This window comes from Oculina patagonica, chromosome 8 (assembly GCF_052425735.1).
Source record: "Oculina patagonica isolate OP01 chromosome 8, crgOcupat, whole genome shotgun sequence".
NCBI lineage: Eukaryota > Metazoa > Cnidaria > Anthozoa > Scleractinia > Oculinidae > Oculina > Oculina patagonica.
Genome location: NC_135765.1, coordinates 4228913 through 4255512, shown reverse-complemented (window position 1 = coordinate 4255512; position 26600 = coordinate 4228913). Strand labels below are relative to the sequence as shown.

At 39.1% G+C, this 26600-nt stretch overlaps 1 protein-coding gene across 1 annotated transcript; it reads right to left on the bottom strand.

The window, feature by feature from the left end:
- Positions 1-1917: 1917 nt before the first annotated feature.
- On the bottom strand, positions 1918-25447 carry LOC144663385 (uncharacterized). The gene is made up of 8 exons (XM_078524307.1): positions 25049-25447; positions 15194-15389; positions 12731-13002; positions 12121-12261; positions 11386-11732; positions 5176-6357; positions 4475-4739; positions 1918-3093 (listed from the first exon to the last, which is right to left on the bottom strand). The coding sequence occupies exons 1-8, from the start codon at positions 25226-25228 to the stop codon at positions 2686-2688; spliced, it is 2991 nt and encodes a 996-aa protein (XP_078380433.1). The 5' UTR covers positions 25229-25447; the 3' UTR covers positions 1918-2685.
- Between the last annotated feature and the right edge of the window lie 1153 nt (positions 25448-26600).

Here is a 26600-nt window from a genome sequence, read left to right as displayed (position 1 = left end):
TGTAATTTACACGTTCATCAGCTGCTGCGTTGTAGCTTTGGCGTTACAAAAACATTAAGACCGGCTCAAGAGTGACCAAAATCAAATTTCTCCTCACAATATCAATGCTAAATCAGGAGAAGAGGTTATAAGAATTAACAAAATCATCACCACTCGCATGTCATTATCACACAACAGGCTAAGCGGTCACGAATAAACACCCAAAGCGATACTTCATAAAGCGTGACGAAAAGCACATGGAAGTCATAGTATAAGTATACAGTAGAATGAATGCTTAGTGAACCAAAGTGCAATACAGCGTTTTTCCACAGCTAAGTATCTGTCTGTCATCTTTTTCTGCTGTTTTTGGAGTCCTATAACTGTTCAACGGCCAGATGCTGAAGTGTACTTTGAATTTAATTTTTTATGTTACATACACGCTTTTCAATTTTCGATATCTTTGCAAGCAATAAATAGACGTGAAAAGCGATCTCTTTTTTTAAATAAACTCTGAAAAGTGACACGAGACACTAAGCCCAAAGGGCTTTTGATTTACTAAAAAACGTTTTTTCATCAACATTCCCGTGGCTCGTTTCGAAACGTTTTTTTCATTCCGCTTATAAGCCCTCCCGGATATAAGCCCCTCCGATTATATAAGCCCACCCAAAACCCCTTACGAAGTTGTATAAGCCCAGGGCTTATAACCGGAATTCTACGGTATATATCCTGAACGTCACTGAAGAACTGTTTTTATGATACTTATAATAAAAACGGAAGACCAATTGGCAATGAGCAATAGTTTCAATCACAAAATGATAAATTTTGATAATGATATAAAAAGCAATTAGAGTTAAGATGTTATTGGTTATTTTGCTTGAAATCATTTTATTACGTACTACAACAATTCAACAAATTGTAAAAAGTTTAAAATACAATAATTGCAAAATTAACATGCAAGACATTTCAATCATTCTTTGTTTGACGTTCGTTACCAGTCCCTTGCACGTTTTTTCGCGCTTTGGTTGGTTTGACACTACCCAGAGTGTTAATTGCTGCCAAAGTCTCGGCCATTATTACTATTATTATTATTTCAGTGGGTTTCATTAACAATAACGTGGAAATAATAATAATAATCAACTTTATTTATAGAGGGTAAACACATAACAGTAAAAAACTGACAAACCAGTGGCCCTCTAATATAAAATACAATCAAGAACTAAAAATAATGCTAAAAATCTAACAATCTAAAATTGCAAAATTTAGTTAAAAATGCACTATAATATAAAAACTAGGTAAAAATTACTCTAAAATGACGAAATTGATATAAAAGAATTAACTAAAAAGTAAAATGATCTAAATGTTTGTATGTATCTTTAAAAAATTCAAACGTAGCCTTCTTAAAACTTACTAAACTAGTCTTGTTCCTTATGATGCTGGGTATAGTATTCCAGCGGCGTGTAGTCGATACTGTGAAAGACCTTCCGCCTTCTGACTCCCGTTTGAATCGGGGGCAGACAAGGTTTAGTAGTCCATGTCTGCTCGATCTTTCATTGATGTCGGCGTTTCTTATCAGCATCTGTGACAAATAATATGGAAAGATGGAAATGTGAACCCAGATCAACGAGTGTTTTTTTTTCTCTCTCTCTCTCTCTCTCTCTCTCTTCTTTTTCTTTACTTTTTAAATGCTTCGCATCCAAACAAACTTGCTTTGACAAATGATGCCACCATGTCCATATTTCCCCGTTGTCAAACTTTTAAAACTTTTCTTTTGTTAAGTTCTAAAAATGTTGCAAATACGCAGGATAGTAGGACAGTGGGCGTTGCCTGGCAACTGATTTACTATAAACAAAATCCAGATCCCTGCATGCCGGCCATAACACTCAATGGCAACAACTTTTTTCTCAATTCAGTCGTATATATATCCTGAACGTCACTGAAGACCAATTAGCAATGAGCAATAGTTTCAGTCAAAAAATGATAAATTTTGATAATGATATAAAAAGCAATTACAGTTTAGATGTTTTTGGTTATTTTGCTTAAAATCATTTTATTACGTACTACAACAATTCAACAAATTGTAAAAAGTTTAAAATACAATAATTGCAAAATTAACATGCAAGACATTTCAATCATTCTTTGTTTGACGTTCTTTACCAGTCCCTTGCACGTTTTTTCACGCTTTGGTTGGTTTGACACTACCCAGAGTGTTAATCGCTGCCAAAGTCTCAGCCATTACTATATATTACTATATATTACTATAATTATATTATTTCAGTGGGTTTCATTAACAATAACGTGGAAAGATGGAAATGTGAACCCAGATCAACGAGTGTTTTTTTTTTTTCTCTCTTCTTTTTCTTTACTTTTTAAATGCTTCGCATCCAAACAAACTTGCTTTGACAAATGATGTCACCATGTCCATATTTCCCCGTTGTCAAACTCTTAAAACTTTTCTTTTGTTAAGTTCCAAAAGTGTTGCAAATACGCAGGATAGTAGGACAGTGGGCGTTGCCTGGGCAACTGATTTACCATAAACAAAAGCCAGATCCCTGCATGCCGGCCATAACACTCAATGGCAACAACTTTTTCTCAATTTCGCTTTTGCTCTCTTAAATTTCTCATCCCATCTTCACCTAAATGATTTAAATGCAATGCCATGTACGTGTATTGGTCAAAAACGAAAAAGTCGTTGGCCTACTTTACAAATTAATGTTCAATTTTCTCAATTAAGTCTTTACATTCTTTTGCCGCTAGTCTCAAGCTTGGTTCGGTTTGCCAACAGGATGCCATGAGCTTGGTCCACTCTGCCGGAGGAGGATTGGGTGTGAATCTACCATCTTTTGTGGGGGGCTGAGGCCGATAATTTTCCTCTTTAATTTGTCGAAGGAATTCGCTTTGATTCAGACAACTTAGTTCGCTGAAGACTCTTTCACCAAACCACATCTCCCACATAATGAGACCGAAGCTGTACATGTCCACCTTGGTACAGTACGATTTGCCTTCGTGAACTTCAGGCGCCATGTACAGGATTGTTCCACATACGGTTCCCGTGATAATGTGTTTATACTTGGCCAAGCCTAGGTCTGCCACTTTGATGTGGTTGTCACTTGAAATCTGCAAATGTGATTTGGAAATTAAATTCAAAGAGCTCTTCGAGCCACAAATGATTTTTTTTCACCAAGTTTTACGTTTAGTTTTCATTCCTTGAAAATACATGGGCAGCAGGTGATTCGAACATTTCTTTGATGCAATTAAGAAAGCAAAAATAAGGAAACATGGTAACAGATAATCGGCTGAATGTCTATTACATTGATATTACGTTGTAAATAAATATATCAGAACATATAGACTGATTTAAATAAAAATGTACTTGTGCTTTTACATCAGAAAAGCTTTTTATTTTCTTGCGAACAAGCAGCGACGCACTCGATTTAGGCCAGCGCTCCGGTTTCTAGATATATCCATCGTCGATGGAGCTTGTGTAAAACCCGATTTATTTTTCGAATGCTCTTTTATGTACGACGCTAGCTGTACAGATAAGTCTACACGAAAGTCATCGATCGATCGAATGGCTCTCAATGTCCACTTTGGCGGTCGATTACTTTCTACACGTAATTGTCAGCCACATTTGTTTCTTTGCTTCTTGTTTTTTTTTTTGTCAAACCCTTTAAATTTAAAAGGCCGCCTTTATACGGCCGCCTTGCTACACTCTTTCTACTAGTATAGCTGCTGGTCAGCGGAGTTGCAAAGAAAAAGTTTACAGATTTTTACAGATGATGGACCGACCATGTCAGTGACCAGGCTGGTCCCTAAACATCCTGAATTAAAAATTCAGTCTTAAAAACTGCTCCAGACAACAAATTTTAAAGGCATTTTCGATGACAAACAGCCATGAAAGGCCACCTTACCATAAGTCAGAGGAGAGAGCCTTCACGCATCGCTTAGAATTGTTAAGGCTGGCTCCAAGGAACCCCGCTGATGCGGAGCCAAACGAGCAAACAACTAACGCGGTGCGTTGACCTTCTCTTCCCATTTCGGTACAGCAACGTAGGCGGCGGACCAGGGGGCAGGGAGGCCCCCCCCCCCCCACCCAGGCAAAAAAAAAAATCAACGGACCTGCTGACCATTTCTGACTAATGGAAAGCGTCCTTAGTTCTTCTGTACATGTAACATATGGGACGAGAGAGACTCCTTTTGGTAATCAATATTCGGTCGAACTTGTCTTCGAGAATTTTAGCAATAACTCCGTCTGGAAAATTTTAAAGAATATACCTGCATTTTTTTTTTAAATCTGAAGATTACTGGCTGATTATTATTTCCAGTGCAAACACAATACCGGCTCCAAGCCGTATGTTGACTCTGGTCTGTAAATGGCTGATTAAAGCGAAAAAGTCATATTTCGCGTATATGACTTTATATTGTTATTTTGATAGGATTAGATGCTGATCACTCTTAATTTAAATGGGATATATTATATTTCAGCTAGTTAACTCACTAGAATGTTGTCCAGTTTGAGATCCCGGTGAACTGCGTTCTTGCTGTGAATAAATTCTAGCGCATCTAAGATCTGCTTGGTCCATTGTAGTGTGTCAGCAAGCGCTCTCACAGTCTTCCAAGGAATACATTCGTTGTTTTTGAAGATGTGGTCCCTGAGACTTCCAGTGCACAAATCAAAGACCAGTTCCAAGGAAAGAAGTTTGTAATTACGAACGTTCATGGCCACTCCATAGAAGGCAACTATGTGCTTGTGCTCTAGTTGCCTGTGTAAAGAATGAAATGGGATGGGATTATCTATGCAAAAGAATTGTACAAATAATGTACGATACTACTTAGATGTGTTTGTGGTCTGGCCTGAATTTATGTGTGTGTGTGAATGTAGAATGCCTTGCTGAGTTCTGTGTACTACTATGAAGTGGTTACCAGTGGTTTCCTTTTTGAATTGCAAGAATTTAGTTTCATCTCGGAAGACTCCCTTCAGTAAAAGTTTGTAAACAAGGTTCTCCGTGGTCGACTTCTAGCTAATAAATTAAGACAACGCTTATGAAATGATCAGGAAAAGCTTATTTGAAGATGGATTCAGGCTGTGACTGGAAGGCACGTGTCAGTGCTAACGATACATAACATCCGATCTAGTAGTAGACACCTTTTACCGGCTTGGTACAGCCAAAAAATATTAATATTTCAAGAGACACTTACTTTAGCATGTCTGCTTCTTGAAGGAAGGTGGCCACGTTTGATGAATCCGGAGCTTTTGTGAGCTTTTTGACAGCAACATCTCTCCGCCTTTGCCCGGGAGGGGTGAATTTCCCTTTGAATACTGTGCCGTAGCTGCCCTCACCTAGTTTGTCTGTCTCGTTGCAATTGAGCCGAAGTCGTTTGGCATCGATTTGGCACGACATCACCTGTATTCCATTTTGGATGGCATCAAACATCAGCTTTTGATTCATCTTCTGTAGCTTACCATAAAATGGACCGTACTTTTCCAGGGTTTCTTTATCCCTTGCTTCATCTTCGCTTCTTTTGAGATCCTTGCATCTCTGCTCATATTTGGTAACTAGTATTTGATGGCATCTCTTGATGCTGGCAATGTGTTTCGTCTCCTCCGAGAACTTGCCTCGCACATGATCGAGGGCTTCGTGTTGAATGAAACCCTCGAGGAACCCTGAGGACAGTTCAGTAAGGGCTTGGATGGATTTTTTCTTTAGCTGCTGTTCCTTAAGGTGCTTTTCGATGACCAGGTAACCAAACACGGGTGCAGAAAGAAGTCCCGCCGCCAGGCCAACAGGGATCAGAACTGGCATAAAGATTCCTAGGGTTAACACTAGGAATTTCTTCATTCTTGGATCTGAGGGCGAAAACAGCCTGCCAGAACGAACCTCAAAAGGCATAAACTCGTCACCCAATTCACCGCCGAGTACACAATCAATGTCACGGATGTCTTTCTCAAAATCGCAGAAACCTTGGTGGAAAAGTCTCTCGAGATCTTCATGCGCTGTTGTAAAAAACCTTTCTCTGCTTTCCCAGTTCTGAAGAAAAGCTTGGAATCGCTCTTCAATGCATCTGCTGTAGATCTCCTTGATTTTCATGGCATTTGATTTATGGTGATCGTCAATGTCCGGCATGTCCTTGTCTGACCAAGTACAAAACCTTCGCCTTACTTCATCTGATTGCAAGTAAGTTGTCATCTCTTGACGTAGGTGTGTTACGTGATCGGATATCGCGTCTTCAATGTCTCGGATTGTAATACCTTGTTTAAGCTTGTTAAGTTTCTCTTCAACTTCTTTACGAGCCTCGAGTCGTTCTTCCTGGTTGCGTTTGGCATTTCGCATTTCACCTTTCACTTGATCCGACATGTAGCAGAGTTCACCACTGATCCAGCTGTTGAGATTAAGCAAAGAATAGGTTTTTTACAATAACATGTTTAATGAGGGATTCTAAAGTAACTTACGGCTTCATACTAAACGCTACAACATGAACGAATTCACAACGTTCGCTCGCTATAATTAGACTTCAAGTAAAACGCATCGTCCTGTCCGGTATTATAATCCCTTACATCATCCCCTCTTCTGAAAAATAGGCGTGAATCTCATGATTCAGAGTCAGTAGCCAAAGGCTTAACAGCGTTTATGAAACCTAATGAGTTCAGTCCCAACAAAGTAACATCTTAATATTCTGTTAACGACCTATTCATAAGTTCGCATAATTTTGAACAAAGTTTTAAACAAAGTATCATCTTAATGTCTTCTTAATGCTCTTGCTTTCTTCAACAATTTTGGCTTTAGTTTCCGTGATCGCTCCTTTTCCATGGCCTGCTGATCCTCAAGCATCTGAAGACGGTCTATAATCTGCTGTAGGCTGTTTACAATCCATTCTCCATATCAATCTGGTGGTTTTCTGATACGCACGGGTCTTTTACTCTGTGAGGCATTCTTCTGTTCCTCGACCTCCGGTTCACTTTGCCTATTCTCTTCGCCACCTAAGTCAGCTGGACCAGACAGAGACTCTACTTTCACCTCCTGCTGGGATAGTGTCAGTTACATAAAAATAATTCATACACCACACTGTCACCTCTAGTATCACCTTCCGCTGCTGGCATTACGACCACTGGATAACCACCTCCCCCTTTCCACCATGCTACGCTGCAAAACATCCGTATAACATGACTGATATCCGCTGTCTTCTAAAACATCAGGATCTTGAACCTGTGGCTCATGCTCACATTCACCTTCCACCACCCCAGTATCATCTCCCTCAGAGCTTCTAACTGCATCAGCCGTTGCTCCCTGGCACTCCTTCTGACTTTCTCTCATATTACCGTAAATTGTTAAAATGGACCGCTTGGCGCCCGTCAAATTTTTCTTGTTAAACTATTCTGTAAGGTCCCTCCCACTGTCTGTGAAACTTGCTTGCTTCACCTGGCTTAAGTTCTGGCTAAAAACGCAAGAAAAAATCACCAGCTTGATAGACTGTGTGCTTCACCCGCTTGTCGTAGGCATCCATCTGTCGTCGCTGGGACACCTTTAAATTCTGTCGTACATCTCGATAAGCAGTTTCCAAATTCTCGTGAAGATCAGCAACAAATTCAGCGTAGGAGTGATCAGTGGTATCAGCTGAACCCATCATCACATCCAAGGGGATCCTCATCTTTCGTCCAAACATAAGTTCAAATGGTGTGTGACCTGTAGAGACATGGACACTGCTTCGGTAAGCCATCATGCAATAGTCCAGGTGTTCATCCCTGCTCTTCAGATATGTCCAGGATTGAACGCTAATGAGATGCACGTTCCTCATAACAGGCATCACAAAGTGTCCTTATTAATAAAAATTCACCAAAACACGCCAAATTTTGTCAAATATGAAGTAATATGGAAATGTCAAATAACACAGTCAAACATGAAGTACTCATTAAACAATACCTGCGTTCAATCCTGGACATAAGTGTTACCTTCTGGGTGATAGGTAGTTGACCGCGTCTTACGGATCTCTAGAATGCGGCACATCTCTTCAAAAACCTTTGAATCGAAGTTCCTACCTCGATCACTATGAATACCGTCTGGCACACCAAATCCACAAATCCAGGTCCTCACAAGTACCTTTGTACACGTTGTGGCCCGCTGGTTGGGTATCGCAAACGTTTCAACCCACTTAGTGAAGCTGCATTGTACTGTCAAAATATAGCGATTTCCTTTTCTTGTACGGGGCAAGGGGCCGACTATGTCAATGTGGATCCTTTGCATGGGGTTTCCTGATGGTACTGGCTTCAGAGGGTCTCTTGGTTTTGGTTAAGACTTGCACTTCGCACAGGTAAGGCAACCGACACAGTGCTGAGTACCTCCTTTGTTAGCCCAGGCCTCCAGAACCTTGCTGCCATCTTCAAAGTCTTCATTCTTCCTTTAGAGCACCTGCCACACCATCATGAATTGAAGTAAGTGCTTCCCTAACCAAACGTTTTGGCATCCGTTGCTTACATTTAGCTGATGAGGTGTTTTCAGGTGGCTGAAGATAGAGACCACCCCTTTTTAACTGCAACAAGACAAATTGCCCCCAGACTGCCCCTATGGTCCAATGTAGAAGCCCAGATGATGATATCATCTAAATACACAAGACAGTGTGTGAGTTCACTGAATGCTAAATTCGTCAACCTGGTAAAGCTTGCCGGCCCATTGGTCAAACCAAATGGCATGACCTTCCACTAGAATTGACCGCGATGGGTAGAGAATGCAGGTTTTTGGTCTGTCTTCTTCTTTTACTTGCAGCTGCCAATACCCTGAGGCTAGGTCAAGACAGGTAAACCACTGAGCACCACCAACAGCTTCTAAGACATCTTCAGTCCTAGGAAGAGGTATAGTATCTTTTTCGGTGCACTGGTTAAGTCTTCGAAAGTCAATACACATACGGTAACTCCAATCATGTTTCCTAGCCAGAACAAACTGCTCCTTCTGGTCTGATAGAAGCCCTTAAAAATTTGGTTCAACTGCACCCATCCAAGTCTATCTTGCTTGGTTTGCCTGCTTGTCCCTCCCCTCTGTCATGCCTATAGCCGAACAGGATGCATTGGATGGACTTGACAAAATTGGATCAATTTCAGTAGGTATGACACTGCCATTAACACAGCTGGTATTCAGCAATAGGAATATCTGAATGCAACCTTACAGGTTTCTCCGAAAAGTTGCCAACTCGAATAGGGGCCTGTCCTGCCTTTGGAACAGCTAGGGAACGAGCGATGCAATTATCTGAATCTCTCCGCAGTTCCTTGGACCCCTGCAGAATTTCAGGGCTACCAAAATTCTGCTCACATCCTTCCTCTAATCTAGCTCCTATCACCTGTTCAGTTCCGGTTCTAATTCTCCAAGAACAGTCAGTTCAGCTCGCGTATTTCCGCTGAAATCTTCTCACTTTCAGCCGAGAGACTCACCACATTCACAGATTTTTTTAATGACCGGCCTGACACGCTTTACGAGCACTTTCTAACGGGCGAAGAACACGAACGGCCTCCACGAGTGATCCCGGTTGACTCATAAAAACCTTCTTTCGAATATCATCGCTCACAGAAACTCCATGGATGAACTGATCCCGAGCTAACTCCACTTTGAGCGGATAGGCCGCCTCTGGGTACGTATTTTCGACCAATTCCATCAGGCTGTCAGCGAATCCTTCGAAATCTTCGCTCGGTTAATCTGGTTCTTAGCGCGTAACTGCAACTTGTAGTCTTCCCTGGTTTTCCCCCAATCAAATCTTTGCATCAAACGTGCAGGTACCACCGGGAGCAGTTCCACAGTTTTGAACGCCGGTTGATCCAGCAAGGTAAGCAAATGTGCTCGGCAGTCAGACGATTTGATGTTCACGAGGTATGCATATTGTACGAATTGCAAAAGCCAAGTTTTAAAATTCTGCCCCAGCGAGTAAACACGGGGTGCTCGCACGCTTCTCCTAACGTCGCTTATATTACTTCGCTTGACATCAGCATACTCTGTCTCAAAGCCTGGACAAGCTGTTTGATGTCATTATTTCCTTCGTTCGGCTCGACTCTCAGCTATTGCTTCGACGGCGCCTTCAGGCATTTCCGCTGTTTCCGTGTCATTTTTGCCGTCTTTGCTCATTTTAGCTCCACTTCCAATCCCAATCCACTGCCACCAATTTAATAAACTGGTGCAAGAACCACACAAGGATGACGTTTACTGAACTGTTATTTGAATCAAAAACCGTAAAACTCGCCTAGACGCTACAACATGAACGAATTCACAACATTCGCTCTCTAACTCTAGCACGTGGTCTATACAATTACACTCAATTTGCCAGAAACATCGGTGTGATATTTGACAGAACCATGACTATGCTTCCACATATCAGTTCTATTTGTAAATCTGCCTCTTATCATCTTCGCAACATCTCCCGTATAAGGAAATACTTATCCACGAAAACAACCGAGATCTTGGTCCATGCTTTTGTATCGTCCAAACTCGACCACTGCAACTCTCTCTTGTATAATGTGCCGAAGTACGCTTTAAAAAAGCTCCAGTCTGTTCAGAACGCCGCTGCTCGACTTATCACTCGTTCCCGAAAATACGACCACATCACTCCAATACTGAAAGAACTGCACTGGCTTCCTGTTTCTGAACGCATTAAATTCAAGATTCTGCTACTTACCTTCAAAGCTCTCCATCAACAATCTCCTATCTACATTCAAGATTTGCTAACGTACTACCAACCTTCAAGAACCCTCCGATCATCACACTCTTCACGTCTCAACCCTGTCAAATTCCACCTCAAGTCGTATGGGTCTCGAGCTTTTTCTGTTTCCTCGCCTGAACTTTGGAACAGTTTGCCTGTTTTTATCCGCTCGTGTGACAATTTAAGTTCTTTTAAATCAAAACTCAAAACGTTTCTTTTTAAAACTTATTACTCTTAGCGATATTTACTTTTTGTTACTTTTAATGCAAATTTTTAATTTTAAGATTTATTCAGCTAATTTTAACAAAATTTTTATTGATTTTATTATATATATATTTTTAAAAATTTGTAAAGCGCCTAGAGCAGGCCTGGATAGGCGCTATAAAAATATATTTATTATTATTATTATTAACATGTAAAACGCATCGTCCTGTCCGGTATTATAATCCCTTACAATATTGAAACGACCTTTTCACTGATAATGACTACAGCCTATTTTTAAAGTATTTGGAGGACGGCCCAATCTAGATTTCCTGAGATCTTCATTTCCGGAGTTTTTTTAAATTGAGAGAGTCGACAGTCGACAATCAAAACTTTCCAAAACTATTTCCTAACTTGAGAGACATACATATTCCAATCAAATTGATGGACGTTTATCTGAGGCTTTAAATTAATAAAATACAATGTTTTTGTTGCTCATACCTCAAGTGAAGTGAAAAAGTAATTTATTCTTACCAGTAGAAGTGTTCTGTTTTTCTTTCGATACAAATAGGCAGAAGGCGTTGTAGTGCGTTAATCAGGTCGTTCAGATCATCTCTCATCACGTTAAACTTCTTTTGCACTTCGTCTGCTCCCATAACAGACATTTTAATAACTTGGGATTTTTCATCAAGTTCGGGAATCCTTTCTCTGAGTTTGTCAAAGATTTTTTTCTGGAGTGCTTCTTTTTCGGTTTGGCTTTGTTTGGCTTGCCTTTCCACTTCGTCCCACTTATTGCAGACAAACAGAGCAGACTTGGCAGTGATACCACAACGATTCTCTCCTTTGTACAGTTTTCTCCATTCCTGCAGGATACGCAAAAGCTAAAAGATGTTAAACAAAAACATCAAATTAAACGTGTGTCTGCACTCGATCGTAATGAGAATTTTGTATCTATTCTTATAGTTGATGTGATTAAACAATTTTATCAACTCAATAAATGTAGATGTAGACTGGTACATATATACGCGGGCTTCCAAGTGTGAAGTGGCTGGGACTACGCTTATCCTCCCAGTATTTTGTTAGTTTTCTTCAACAATTCGCCGCCAGCCATAAGTATTCTAGGACGTAGAAAAGCACCATACGAGTAAAGTGTTTTGCCTACCCAAGAGCACAACACAATATCCCCGGTCAGTGCACAGGCTGGCGCTACTCAATTCCAAGCTCAATGCACGTCATGTGCAGTATTGTTTTGAACGTTTACGAACTTACCCGGTCCTCCTGTAATCCTCCGGCATTTGCACTGTCGATGACGTAGATGAAGGCGTGGGCCTGCGGCAAATATTCCAAGGCTATCTTGCTTACATGCTCTGAATCACAAATACCTGGGCTGTCTACAATCACCACACCACCCTGGACGAAAATAGACAACATGGCAGTGAATGGTAAGAGTGAAAAGCGCAGTGTCTAATCGACTGATCGACAGTAATGGTTTGGATTTAGAGAACAAAACTCGACCAATATAGAAAAAAGGTGCCCATTAAAATTTGCACTGTTCCATTTGGCGAAAAATTCCTTGTTAATGGAAAGTGCCCCTGTTTTCACGTGTCACGCGCTATTTTACCCTCACATCAAGTGTCAGCATTACCCCGGCCAGTACCCTGAATAAACTTCATCATCGCTAGTGCGAAACGTCATTTCAAATTTTGAATGACGACCATTGACGGAAATCTTCCTTTCCGCGGGTGTTTTTATTTCTGAAGTTGCGTATCAATGCAAACGGTGGTAAACATTTGAAAAGAGGGCGGTAGAATGCTAACACTGCTATTTTAAGTTAAAAGAACAATGAAGCAGTATTATATACGAGCAATTTTGTTTGTACCTCCAAAAGTGCGTTGGGTATCTTGATCTCTATTTTCTCACACCAGCAATCATCGTCTATTGGCTTTTCAATGTACTCTTTAATGTTTTTAAACCTGCTCCCCGTTAGCGTGCGAGAAGCCTCATTGTGTTCAAAGAAGTGTATCACCGCTTCTTTCTTTGGTCCATAGGATATTTCACAGATGGTGTGTGTGTTTTGCGTGATGCAGGTCGGCAGAACGTCGTCATTCAATAAGAGATTGATAAGACTGCTCTTACCAGCGCCGGTCTCCCCTGTTTAAATCGAAAACAACAGTGCGACCTTTTTCATTAAATGGCAATCTGCAGAAGGTCCAGAAGCACCTAACAAGGACATTTAGTCAAGAGTCTAGAAAAGTCGTACTGTTTCCTGTATCTTCAGGGGACTTTTAAATGTGTATTTAGGTGTATACTTACACAGTTTTAACTGTAAAGATTTAAAAATCCTAGAGGCTCGTGGGCCACTTTTTTGTTCTAACCTCATTTTGAACGTCATCTGTGATCTATAACTGAACAGACGCACGGCAAAATGGAATCTATTTGCTAATCAGACGCACAGATGACGTCAATGCGTGGTGTGACTCGCACGTGCGATCAGAGTACAAATCAGTGTTGTCGGCAAAGTTTTTCAAAACTCGCAGAATCAAAACAAAACAAAAAAGTTCAGCTTAATTTTAAATCTACAGTGAGAGACAATCCGCCAAGTATGGTTCACCTTTCAAAGCATTTAACTGGCCTAAACAAGTTTGAAGTAGACAGTGAATGATTCGAGAAATTATCGAGATCTGTAAGAGTTTGTCCGATGTTGAACAGTTAAACGACACCACGAGAAATCCATGAATAGACCATTTGCATTATGACGTAAAAGCGCAAAGAATTCTGGTAGTTGTAGTTAGGTTCGCGGGAAAACACCATTTCTGGCTTGTGATTGGCTAACGGCAGCCAAGCGGGAATGTGGACATCTATGACATTTATTTGGAGCCGAGCTGCTAAAGCTTACGCTCTTGTCGCTTCGAAATTTGCTTATACATATATATATATATATATATCAGTTACCTGTCAAAAATATAGAAAACAGGATGATATCTTTGGAATGAAACTTGACTGACAAATGTTGTTCCTGTTCAAGTAAGTTTAATATGTACGTTGTGTGGCGTAGTTGACTTGGTAGAATTTCATTCATCGCGGTCGACAACTTCTCTTCGTAAATAATTTTATCCTAAAATCACAGCTTCAAAAAATCCCGCACTGGAAACAGATTGCTTGAAAGGACGAGTCTAGGATATGATTAAATTTGTGTGGAATCAAGTGAAGGCGAGGCAAGCCATTGACTTTGTTCATCATCTATTTTCAGACGTTCAACAAACGATCGCTTCCATCGATCGCAGGTGAATTAATTCTTGACTGAAAAGTGTAGAAAATTTACCATATATCATGATTACACGGCGGGACGGTCAGTTTAATTTATTTTTACAGTGAGACAGAGAAACGAGTCACATAATTTTCCTCGTTCAATCGAGCTTCATCGATGAATCATGAAGGGTCAATGATAAAGGATTTCCAAGCTGATCAATCAAAACTTCCCTGTGTAGGTGAATACAGGTTATTTGTTTATTTATCTTAAAATTGTATTTCTTTTTTCGTCAAAATAGAATTGTAATTGCAATTTTCTTTAACAAAGAAGCTTTCTTGTTTTTTGTACTGAAAATTTCAACTCGTCGATTTGGAGTTTCAATAATTTATGTGAGCAAATATAATTTTGTTGATGAGCGATTACTTGTGAGACTTGAAAGGTGAGCCTCAAAGATTTTTACGAGTGCAGACATCATGTACTGTACTCCCCAATTTTTAGAAGGGGTAAAATATTGCGTCTTCGTATGATATTTGAAAATACCTGGCAAGCAAAAGCTTAAGGAATTTAATTCAATAACAGTGCGACTGAGACTCGAACAGTTCTGTAAGACCAGAAGTCTTTGCGCTTTTACGTCATAATGCAAATGGTCTATTGCAGGTTAAAGTTTACTGATTTGTACAACTTTCCAAATGGAATAAAAGTTAGTTGTTTTCGTTGGTGGTTTGATTTTCCAATTTTCTCTTTATTAAATCAGTTTAACAGTACTTCGTGGTAACGAAAAATTTTTTTGTGAAATGAAAACAACTTTAGCTGACCGGCAGCAGCCTTGCTTACACTGAAGTATACCGAAGTCTTCTGATATTGTATAAAACAAATAGATTCAATTTTGCCGTGGGTCTGTTCAGTTATACATTACAGAAGACGTCAAAATGCGGTAAGAACATCAGTGACCACTTTTTTGTTCTTACCACATTTTGACGTCATCTGTGATCTATAACTGAACAGACGCACGGCAAAATGGAATCTATTTATTAACTAGAAAGCGACTTATACTGATTTCCCGGAGTTCTCACACAGTGTATCAAGACTTACCGGCAATAAGTACAGTGTATCGCTTGTTTTTGAGGTCTGCAATGTATTCGTTGGCTTTAGACAGGAAATCACTTTTTTCTGTCTCACTTATCACTGCAGTTTCTTCAAAAATATCCTTCACCCTCTCGTAGTACTTTTGTAAAATGTGTCGTCGGTCACGAGTTTGCTTTAGATCTTGTAAAATCCGCTCATATCCCTGAAAAGGAATGACCCCATTAGATAATAAAGACGTCGGCTCTTTCTTTTAAAGATCGCTAATGTGGAATAGGAATTTTCCATACTCACCCCTCACCAACTTAAGTACTTAAACAACGACTTAAGTCGTTTGCGAGCCCAGGGATTCTATATCGACAGTTTATAACAGATAAATATTTTAGCATACCTCAGTGAGTAAATTATAAACGCAGAATTTACGTTGTCCGAGTTTGTTCGTAGCACGAGTCGAGTTCGAGCCCGAGTCAAGTTCGAGTCACGAGTCAAGTTCGAGTCAAATGTTTTTTTTCTCACCTTTTTTTAACAAAATCTTTTGACTAGAATTATAAATGTCCAAAAAATGTCACAGAGGTAAATTAAGAACTCATCAGTGCTAGCAGTTAGGTTTTTCGCACGACAAAGTTTTTCGATGCAGACGCAATCGCGAAGAACTATTTGTATTATGAAACGCTATAACTAATAAAGTTTTAAACTACCAAGGCCGTAACTAACAAGAGGCAAGACGAGGCACTTGCTTCGTCTTGATTTTAACCCAAAATTAAAAATAAAATACGTTTAGTGGAAAAATAATCCCTAGTTGAACAAGATTGTTTTTTTTTAAGACATACCTAATGAAAAATATTTTTTTAAAAGAGTTTCAGAACTCATAGTTTTCCAAACTTTCTGGAGGGCATGACCCCAGAACCACCAAACAAAATCTTGCCAAAGGTCTGGTTACGGCCCTGATGTAAGTTCCATTCGTGACAAAATAGCCAAAAGCAAACTATTTTTCTTTCAATTTTTAATTTCTGTAGGTAAGCACTTGTTACAAGCATTTCTATCATGACCACCTCTCTCCAAATTTCACCTCAGAGTGGTTTTATAAACAACTAAAAAGCGTACACACGTCAAACTAAGGAGAAAGAAAGTTATTTTTGAAAGTGATAAATGATCGTCGCAGTGAATTTCCAATTTAAGCAATTGGAAGCAATTTTTTTTATTTCTCATCATTTGCCTTCCAACTACATTTACAAAGAGACTTCAAAGACTACTTAACAGTAACTTCAAGTCAACTAAGACATTCTCTCAATTGATCCTGGCTAGTTACGAATAGTATTATTTTCATATGCCAGCTAAGTTTAAAAAAAAGAGTCTTTGTCACAAAAGTGGCGTAAAAATTAACCAAGTTTTTTGGGGGAAATTAGAGGAATGTCATGAATATTAATAAAAAAAGCAATATCTCAAGAAATAAAAGGAATTCAAATTGAAGCAAACATACTCTCATCCTAAAGGATTTTTTTTATTAAATTTCACTCATTAATTGTTTGGTTATGTTTGGTTTTTCCATTGCACTACACATTTTTTAAAGATTATATTAAAAACTAGATGATCGTACCTCCTTATAAGAGCAAGCTTTATCCAAAGACTAACTGTAAAAAAAAATTAAAAGCCGATCAAATAAAACCTAACTTGACAAACAACAAAACTTTCTGATGGTCTCCTTTGCTGCTTGCCTCACATCTTTGATATTCCAGCAATAAAGAATCGGATTCAGACTCGAATTTTTATGTACACAAAAGATAAAGTATATCTTACACCCAGAATTCTCGATATCTCACTTGCAGAGAAAGCAGATTCAAAGGGAATCAATAAACCTTGTGGGAGATAACAAATAAGAGAAAGGTACACACACAAACCAAAAACAGCTTACGTATACAATCGCCCAAACTCGCCTCAGTGTTACGACTTGCCTGTATCGCAGCCCCAGCGAGAGAGCAAGAAGTCTGTCCACACTTATTGCGGTCAATGTCATCGGGGAAACTCCAGCTAAAACTATACTTGTAATATTTCCCAACACACTAAAGTGGTAACAGAGATATGGTAACTCGCTTACAACGAACAATAACTCGGCGCCCCTGCTCGGTGGCAAGTACTGGCTGTGAAATTAGTCCAACCCGAAGATCAGTTATTCCAAGACAAAGAAACATGAGCTTTGATGGCGGATGAAGGGACGACTCCTTGTGAAGGGTGATGAGAATTAAGACATTTCCCAGGAATGCAGCAATGGACAGAGAAATGTTGAATGCTGAAAGGAAAATATAATGATGTATTCCATGCAAAATGTTTGAGTTGAGTTCACTTGTTTATCCGCTTCGATTAAGCTCTCCATTTTTGATCTGATAATTATTATAACAAATAATTACTTCTAATGGTAGATGAATTACATGTTCCTTCAAAAAATTTGAGAAAAACTTTTTTCGTTTTCTTGACGTCCTTGGAAACCTGTTTAATAATTTCGTCGGACTTTTACAGTGGGCGAGCACTTGGCAACTGTAGCACCGAGCAACTCGTGTGAGCTTTTAATTCTGATCATCAATGCCACTGCATGCATTCTCTGAATGCTTTGTTCGCATGACATAAAGTTGGTTGCCTATAGCTAAAAAGCAGGAGACATTGAGGGAATAAAATGCTTTCATCTTGATGGTCTCATTTATTTCAACCCACTCGAATATTGCTTTGTGGGTGTGATCCAGGATAATTAAATGATGCAAGCTGATTGGCTGTTTAGCAGTCCAAATGCTTTTTTATCTGGACCGCTAGTTATTATTGATTTAGGACTGCTTGCGCATGATGACATTAGCTTGCTCTTATGTTATTAGGTATAACATAGGAAGAATCTCATATAAGATCAAAACTCATACGAGATACTGAAAACTGATTCTGAAAGAATTTTCTGCGATCCAACAAGTTGTCAATCAATTTGGGCAAAACAAACTTCATGATAATTAAATCGTCAAGAAAAAAAGATATGGAAATAAATCTTAACATAGGTAACAGTGATGGCTCCTCCAACTTACTCAAAAGAAAACAATGTATAAAATATCTAGGAGTCATGATTGACGTATCTTTAACTTGGAAATATCATATTGCATTTATATGTTCACGTATATCTCGAAATATCGGAATTATATTGAAATTAAGGCATTATCTTTCTATACAGCAATTAAAACAACTTTACTATAATTTAATTTACCCTTACATTTCATACAGTCTTCTAGCATGGGGAAGTATATATAAGACACACATTAAGAAAATCCAAGTTAAGCAAAACCATGTTGTAAGACTAATGTTCTACTCTTAAACGTTTCGCAAAGAAACTGAAAGTGCCAAACCTTTGTTAAATCTACTTGACTCTCTGACAGTAGACAACATCTATCGTCTCGAAATATTGAAATTCGCACATTCATGGCATAATGGCCTTCTCCCTAGAGGATTTGACGATATATTTAAATATGCTAGAAATATGCATGGATACAACACAAGATATACAGCCAAACAGAATTTTTATAAGCATAGAGTAAACACTAATGTAGGAAAACAATCCGTCACTTTCATGGCAATTGATATTTGGAAAGACCTTCCATCTTCTTTGAAAACAAAACGTTACCTCCTGTCAAAACAAAAACTAAGTTGATTTTCCATTAAACTAAGTTTGTAAATTCGTAAGTCCTCTTCCCTATTGTTTCTTATATATTAATCACCTGCTTTTTATACTATTTATAACATTAATTGTACGGGGAGCTAACTTGAAAACCTACCGGTTCACTTAGCTCCCCAGCTCAATACTTAATTAACTACAAATTCCTGCAATACCTTATTTCTATTTTATTGAGAATACGGAAAAAAACTGTAAACTTTAATATGAGCTGAATAAAATTATTATTATTATTATTAGAAAACAAGCCTTTGAATATGTACAAAGCCGTAACTAGCAAGAGGCATGAAGGCACTTGCCTCGTCTTGATTTTAACCCAAAATTAAAAATAAAATACGTTTAGTTGGAAAAATAATCCCTAGTTGAACAAGATTGTTGTTTTTAAGACATACCTAATGAAAAATATTTATAAAAGAGTTTCAGAACTCATATAGTTCTCCAAACTTTCTGGAGGGCATGACCCCAGAACCACCAAACAAAATCTTGCCAAAGGTCTGGTTACGGCCCTGACTACCGGTATTTCTTGCTCCGTTATTCAATTCTATGTCTATAAAACTTTTCGAAATGGATTTCATCGCCTCAGTTTCTATATGCTTTTACCAGTGGCTTCTTAGCGGCTTTTCTTGGGCGACGAGAACTATTTTTCCCTTACGCGAAATGAATATTGCGTTCTATTTTGAGAAGCGGCGACCGACTCGTTTTCAATCAGTAATATTTTGACACACAGTTGGAATTCATATTATTTTGTTTCAATTTTTGTTTTATTTGATTTCAGAATAACTTTTTTTTCGGGCAGGTCCGAATTTGCCATCAGTCTTGCGTTACTCGTGACTTGAGAAAAATGGAGCACTTGCATTACCGTTGGTATGTCCCGGAGTCCCCGACTTGCGGGTAAACAATTTTCGTCAAATTTTTCGTCTTCGTTTTTCGTCTTGACTCCTGATGTATTCATTTTGTGCTGAAAAAGTGAAAGAATCAACAAATATCCAGACATTTTCGAGTAATGCCTTTTAACTGTATAGCTGGAATCAAGCAAGCTTTGAAAAAAAAAGCGTGACCTTTGCCCACTTTGTGTCATATTTTAGACGTCATGTCACGATTGGTGTTTTCGGCCGCTGCTTGTCCGTTCGCTTACGCAGGCAACGTTCAAGTTCTCTTGATAAGTGTTCTTTTAAATACAATTCTTGTGTCGTTGAAGTGGACCTTTGCCACGTTGTGAGTAATTTATACAAGTAGGAAACTGTAACGATCAAATTCCCTGAGATTCCAAATGTTTACTTCTTTGAAAAGCAGCTGCAAACCGATGAAGGAATCAGCTTTCGCAATCGGCATTGAGCGCCAAGTCTTGCTGTTCCTGCACTTCTGGTACAACATTTTGCATGTAACACAACAATTAAAACCAAAAGACCAAAACATAAATTAAAAAAAAACTTGACTCGAACTTGACTCGTGACTCGAACTTGACTCGGGCTCAAACTTGACTCGTGCTACGAACAAACTCACGTTGTCCTGTCTTATTCCCCACCTGTTGTCAAATAAACCTGGTTTCATTGATTTTGACCTTATACATTCCAAAAAATAATTCAAAATATCAAATAAGCGTCTTGAACTCAACATTCAAACGGTAAAATTCATTATCAGTGTCACTTAATCTATTTGCATCAAAACACGGAAGTAAATTCAGACTCAACGACCAAAAGCAAATTGCGTTACGCAGCTAGTTCCTCAAGTTCTGTTCATTTACGTCAAAATATCTCCATGCCGGTTGCATGTGAAAGCGGTCCGTGTGTCATTCGTCCATTCCATTTTTAATTGAAATCAAAAATAAAATTTGGCTTTTACATTTTGTATTTATCAATTTGTCTCGATTAATTTGGAAACAAAATTCAAACCTGTAGAAATCAAAATGATATTTTAAGGATTCAGATTTGGAAAATTGATTTAGTCAATGCTATTTTTCAGTTTTAAAACTTTTAAATAAATGAATAATAGTTCGTCGTTAACAGAACTTAAATTCGCCTTTACAAACCAAAATTGAAACTTGATTTTAATTTTTCATTTTGGTTTATGATGAAAATCGAAAATTGATTGACCGAAATCAAAAATCAAAAGTTGATTTCAATTTTCAATTTTGGTTTATGATCGAGAGTTGAAAAATCAATCGCGCGGAACGAGGGCAAAAGTTGACGCAGTAGGGGTAGGTTGAGTCACTCTCTGAGTTGCTCTTCGCCTGTGCAGGGTTATACCTTCCTCTACCTGAAATGTGACCATATCTCCCGGGGTATCTTAGTCACGTGTCATGCAATTCCCCCCCGTGCGTGGGACTCCATACGAGGGCCTGTCGGGGGGGGGATGCTTACTTGCGTAGCAGGCGCTCGAGAAGTAATACAGCCCAAGCCTGAGCGCACCTCTTCGCTCCATTACAAACTCGCGCAGCACTATTTTCCTACTCGACTAGGCTACAGGATGCTCATACCATGTAGGGACTCGCCACGAGTCAAGCTCTGACTAGAGGATGCTCGTAGCAGCACTTGGGGTGTTCACGTTTCGAGTTATCCCATCAGAGAATTTTCGAGATACTTTTTTATTCGTTAGATACGTTACAAATATTTAACGTGTAAACGACTCGAAGTTTCGAAAATTCTCTGATGGGATAACTCGAAACGTGAACACCCCAAGTGCTGCTACGAGCATTCTCTAGTCAGAGCTTGACTCGTGGCGAGTCCTTACATGGTATGAGCATCCTGTAGCCTAGTTGAGTAGGAAAATAGTGCTGCGCGAGTTTGTAATGGAGCGAAGAGGTGCGCTCAGGCTCGGGCTGTATTACTTCTCGAGCGCCTGCTACGCAAGTAAGCATCCCCCCCCCCCCGACAGGCCCTCGTATGGAGTCCCACGCACGGGTGGGGGGATTTCATGGCACGTGACTAAGATACCCCGGGAGATATGGTCACATTTTAGGTAGAGGAAGGTATAACCCTGCACCAGTGCACAGGCGAAGAGCAACTCAGAGAGTGACTCAACCTACCCCTACTGCGTCAACTTTTGCTCTCGTTCCGCGCTATTGATTTTCAACTCTCGATCATAAACCAAAATTGAAAATTGAAATCAATTTTTGATTTTTGATTTCGGTCAATCAATTTTCGATTTTCATCATAAACCAAAATGAAAAATTAAAATCAAGTTTCAATTTTGGTTTGTAAAGGCGAATTTAAGTTCTGTTAACGACGAACTATTATTCATTTATTTAAAAGTTTTAAAACTGAAAAATAGCATTGACTAAATCAATTTTCCAAATCTGAATCCTTAAAATATCATTTTGATTTCTACAGGTTTGAATTTTGTTTCCAAATTAATCGAGACAAATTGATAAATACAAAATGTAAAAGCCAAATTTTATTTTTGATTTCAATTAAAAATGGAATGGACGAATGACACACGGACCTCTGGGGCAAGTACAGATTGCTAAAACCTTACTGGTGTGAAGAAATTCATCTTTCTTTCCGCGCCGCGAAGACTGTGTCGCGACGTACTTATCAGTGTGTTTTGAATACAAATCATGGACTTGATCAAGGACTTTCTGCGGCTTCTCGAGACTTCAGAAAGCAAACTTGTTATGCAAAGTATTACTTTGAATTTTGGATGGAATTTATAGAAGGATCAGTAAAAGTAAGTCAAGTAAAAAATTGAATGCAAAAGCCGTCCGCTATAATTATAAGAAATCACAATTTTTGCTTTTGCGTGAATAAATTTAATTAAGCGTGCGAGGGTTGCTTCACGCGTTTTGAAATTGACGCTTAGTTTCTGTGCTTCATCTTCTACGAAAATTAATCTGAAATAACGCTTCTTTCAAGTTTCTTTCATATGTCCATCTTTAGTTCGGTATTTTAGGTTTTGAAGGGACATTGATCTTTGTTTCGAGACAGACGCGGTGTTATCTGCTCATACCTTCAACCCGACCTGAGTTTAGTTTTGTGTTTTATATAAAAAGATTTAGAAAAATTACTCCAGTATTCCAAAAAAATGCAAACGAGTAGTTTCATAAATAGTAAAATAAATGAAGAGCTTAGAAAGCATTACGAATTCAGTTTTTGGAACGAACCATTTGGTTTGCAGAGTTTTGTAAACAACATTCGTAGTCTCCTTCGCATCCGCGCTATTTGGTTGTCACGCAACGCTTCCGTGATTCGAAAATAACTTCTCCCTCCGAAAATCAGCCTTTCTGCACCAAGAAACACCACATTGAGATAGTTTCATATTTTGTCAAGATCTTCATTAGGGAGTTCCTACTATTTGTCTAGGTTTACTGGGCATTTTTTGTTTATTTGTTTGCAATAAAGTCTTGACATTGTAAAACCACGACTACATTCCTAGTTTTATCTAGGCAGTTTTTCTTTATTCATTATTGTATTTTATGTTTTATTTTTTAGCCTCTCATACCCGTCAGAACAAGTAACAGGAACCGGGAGTTCCGATACGTACCCAAACCCTTTCCTAATCCTCCACCCCTATGTCACTTCCAGGGCGAGTGAACGCTGTCCTAGCGTCTTGTTTTGTTTAGAATATGAAGAAGTTTTCGGTCATTTTACGACAATTTCCGATCAGTTCGGAAGATTTCCGAAGACTACCAAAGATGTCCGAAGACTACTGGTGATGTCTGAAGATTTCCGAGGAAAAATCCGAAAATTTTCTATAAGTTCATGAGTGATTTTATCCGATATTCGAAGAGCAGATAAGAATTTACAATGCTAAAATTTTTAATGAAAACCCTCCCAACACTAAACAGCATTTTCCCCGGAAACATTTAACATTGGCCAATGTAACAGCAAACACTAAAAATTATGGGCAAATGACACAAACACTAAGCCCCATTCAGACCCTCTTACTTCCGTGTTCAAAAATCACGTATCAGTCATTGATTCTTAGAAGCTAAGACGGAAGTCATTTGTGTGCCTTCTTTCAATCACTTCCTTTTAAGCTGCCACAATATATATAAAATTTCCAAACGACTTCAAGAAACTTTGTTTACAAAACTGGAGACAGATTACATCCACTTTCAAGAAATGTAAATGAGTCTGAAGAGATTTGGTGTACAATAAAATCCAACTAAATGACTCCATTGATCGCCTGCAGCGTTTTTACGGAAATCTTACCAAGGGTGCGTTTCTTTGGGAAAATCCAAATCCGGATTTTGTATCCAAAAACTGATGATTTTGCGTTTCTTTATTTTAATCCAAAAATGGATTAAACAGGGATTAGTGATCTGAATAAATAAATAAATAAATAAATAAATAAATAAATAAATAAATAAATAAATAAATAAATAAATCAACTTTGTTTTACGAGGGTTGCACGTAACAGTCTTCGACTGACAAAACTGTGGCCCTCGAATTCCCGATCGAATTGGAATTTAGAAGTGTTGGTTTTTGTGGAGGGAGGAAAACCGGAGAACCCGGAGAAAAACCCTCGGAGCAAGGACGAGAACCAACAACAAACTCAACCCACATATGGCACCGGGTCGGAATCGAATCCGGGCCACATTGGTGGGAGGCGAGCGCTCTCACCACTGCGCCATCCCTGCTCCGGCCTGAAGAATCCACACTCCGAGTGGATACATCAGATCAAATCTAAATCCGTATTTTTAGGATTCGTGATCCGTATTTTTGGGGAGGGAAAGGATTCGAAAAAAGTGCGTTGGCCCAGAGGTCTTTGCTGTGAAAATACAGCTAAACTATTTGTAAACACTGTCAATACGATAAGTTTTCCAGCGTCTATTTTGATTTAACATACAAAATGGTCAGTGTGGAGTGGCATTTTAAACTAGGTGTAAAGTTTCTAGAACAGTCACTGTGTGCCTACGGAAATTGTATTCTTCTGAAATCGTCACGAGTGTAGTTTGCATTGATCATGTTTTCGTAGAAAACGATTCGGCGTGTGATTTTTATCTAAGGCGTTTGTATGCTTGAATGATTAAATTTTTGGCTAGGATACCATTGACAAAAAAAAATTTATACGTGCTGGCATTTTATGTTCTGTGCGGACAGTGTTTACAACTCTGTTTACGGGGTTTTATCTTGATATTTAAGACTTCTACGTATTTAAGTGACTTTTCATTATGTATTTAAGCAATTTCATATGTAAATGTTAGATTGAGCTTAAGCCTGCATTACCTTATGCAGCGTCCCATTTGTTTCCATCAGTTCTTGTTTCCTCTTTTCTCGCAGTTCTTTCCCCCTGCGCATGCTGGTAACCTCCCCATACTCGTCTAGGAATAGAAGCTCTAAATCGTGCGCCACATCCTTAAGACTTTCTTGATGTTTAAAGCCAGCTTTTGGCTTGGATTGTGCCATTGTTTTTCGTCGTGGCTGTGCTCTTCACATTAATACAATTTACAAGCTTCGACCGACTTTGCATTGACTCTTAAACCATTCATGCCTCAATGGACTCCAAATGTGATCCAAGCACTGAGAATAGTCAAAGCTCTTCGGATTTCGTGCTGAACAGATCTAGAAACGGCGGTCGAGATAGACGCCGTTTTGCATGATTACACATTCTGAAGGAGTTGCCACTGACGCATTTGGATAAAAAAGGAGTCTGGAATTTGAAACAGGAAGTTTGACCTTTTTACCTTATTTGCATGGTGATAATCGCAAAGAGAGCATTTGGATAAGACAGAGTTGGCGGAGCGTTTAAAAACGTGGGGGGGGGGGGGGGGGTGGGGAATCGTACTCCAAGCCAAGCGCATATCCCCCGCCCGAGGGAGGGCACATCCCCCAACTCAAATTTCCCAAAATTTCCAGGGCCGTAAGTAGCAAGAGGCAAGACGAGGCACTAGACTCGTAACCGAAAATTAAAAACACAATATGTTTTGTTGGGAAAAGAATCCCAAATTGAACAAGATTTACTTTTCTCAAGAAATACCTTATGAAAAATGTTGAAGAAAGAGTTTCAGAGCCTCTAGATTTCAATATTTTCTGAAGGGCATGCCCCCGGGGGGTACTCGAAAAAGTTTTGTACGGGGAGGCTCCGCCCGGAGATCCAACCCCTTACCCTTTTATATACCATTTTGATAGAAAAGGTACCCCTTTTGTATACCTTTTATTGCAAAAAAAAACACCCCTTTCATATACCTACACGACATCACATTTACCTAAAACGGGAAGTTTTCTTGTCATTTTTAAGTAGCGCTTAATAAATTAAGACGATACGGCCAAACGTTGCGTCTGCTCTAAATATTTAATGTAAAGGCCTTTAAAAATATCATTATGGCAGATTTCCCTACCCTTTCATATACCTAAATTTGTAAAATCCATACTCTTCTATATACCTGGAGCCTGAAAAAGGCACCCCTTTTGGGCGGAGCCTCCCCGTATAGGCCATTATAGGGAGTACCCCCCCCCCCGGGGGCATGCCCCGAGAACCCACTGGCAAGATCTTGCCTCGTCTAAGGCAAATGTCTGGTAACGGCCCCGGCCCTGATGTCTACATGCAACAACGTAACGGCGTGTCCGTAATCAAGATGTGTTACACCAGCATAGAAAAAGAATTATGAACCTTATGGTAGGATAACATTCGCTACAATATCTTCTCGAAGAGAAATTGGTTAAGAAAGCAGAGATCTTTCACTGCAAGTAGCAGCCTATTTTTTTCTTATCTTCTTTTTATGAAGTATTTAGTTTGTTGACCTTATCCAAATGCTTTCGTTGCGGTTGTCATCATGCA

What these genes read in the sequence shown, in the direction of transcription:
- LOC144663385 (XM_078524307.1), bottom strand. Translation starts at nt 25,228, where the DNA reads ATGGCACAATCCAAGCCAAAAGCTGGCTTTAAACATCAAGAAAGTCTT. An exon ending in CAAATGGGACGCTGCATAAG is followed by an intron (nt 15,390 to 25,048) that starts GTAATGCAGGCT and finishes ATTCCTTTTCAG; the next exon opens with GGATATGAGCGGATTTTACA. An exon ending in TACCCAACGCACTTTTGGAG is followed by an intron (nt 12,262 to 12,730) that starts GTACAAACAAAA and finishes ATTTTCGTCCAG; the next exon opens with GGTGGTGTGGTGATTGTAGA.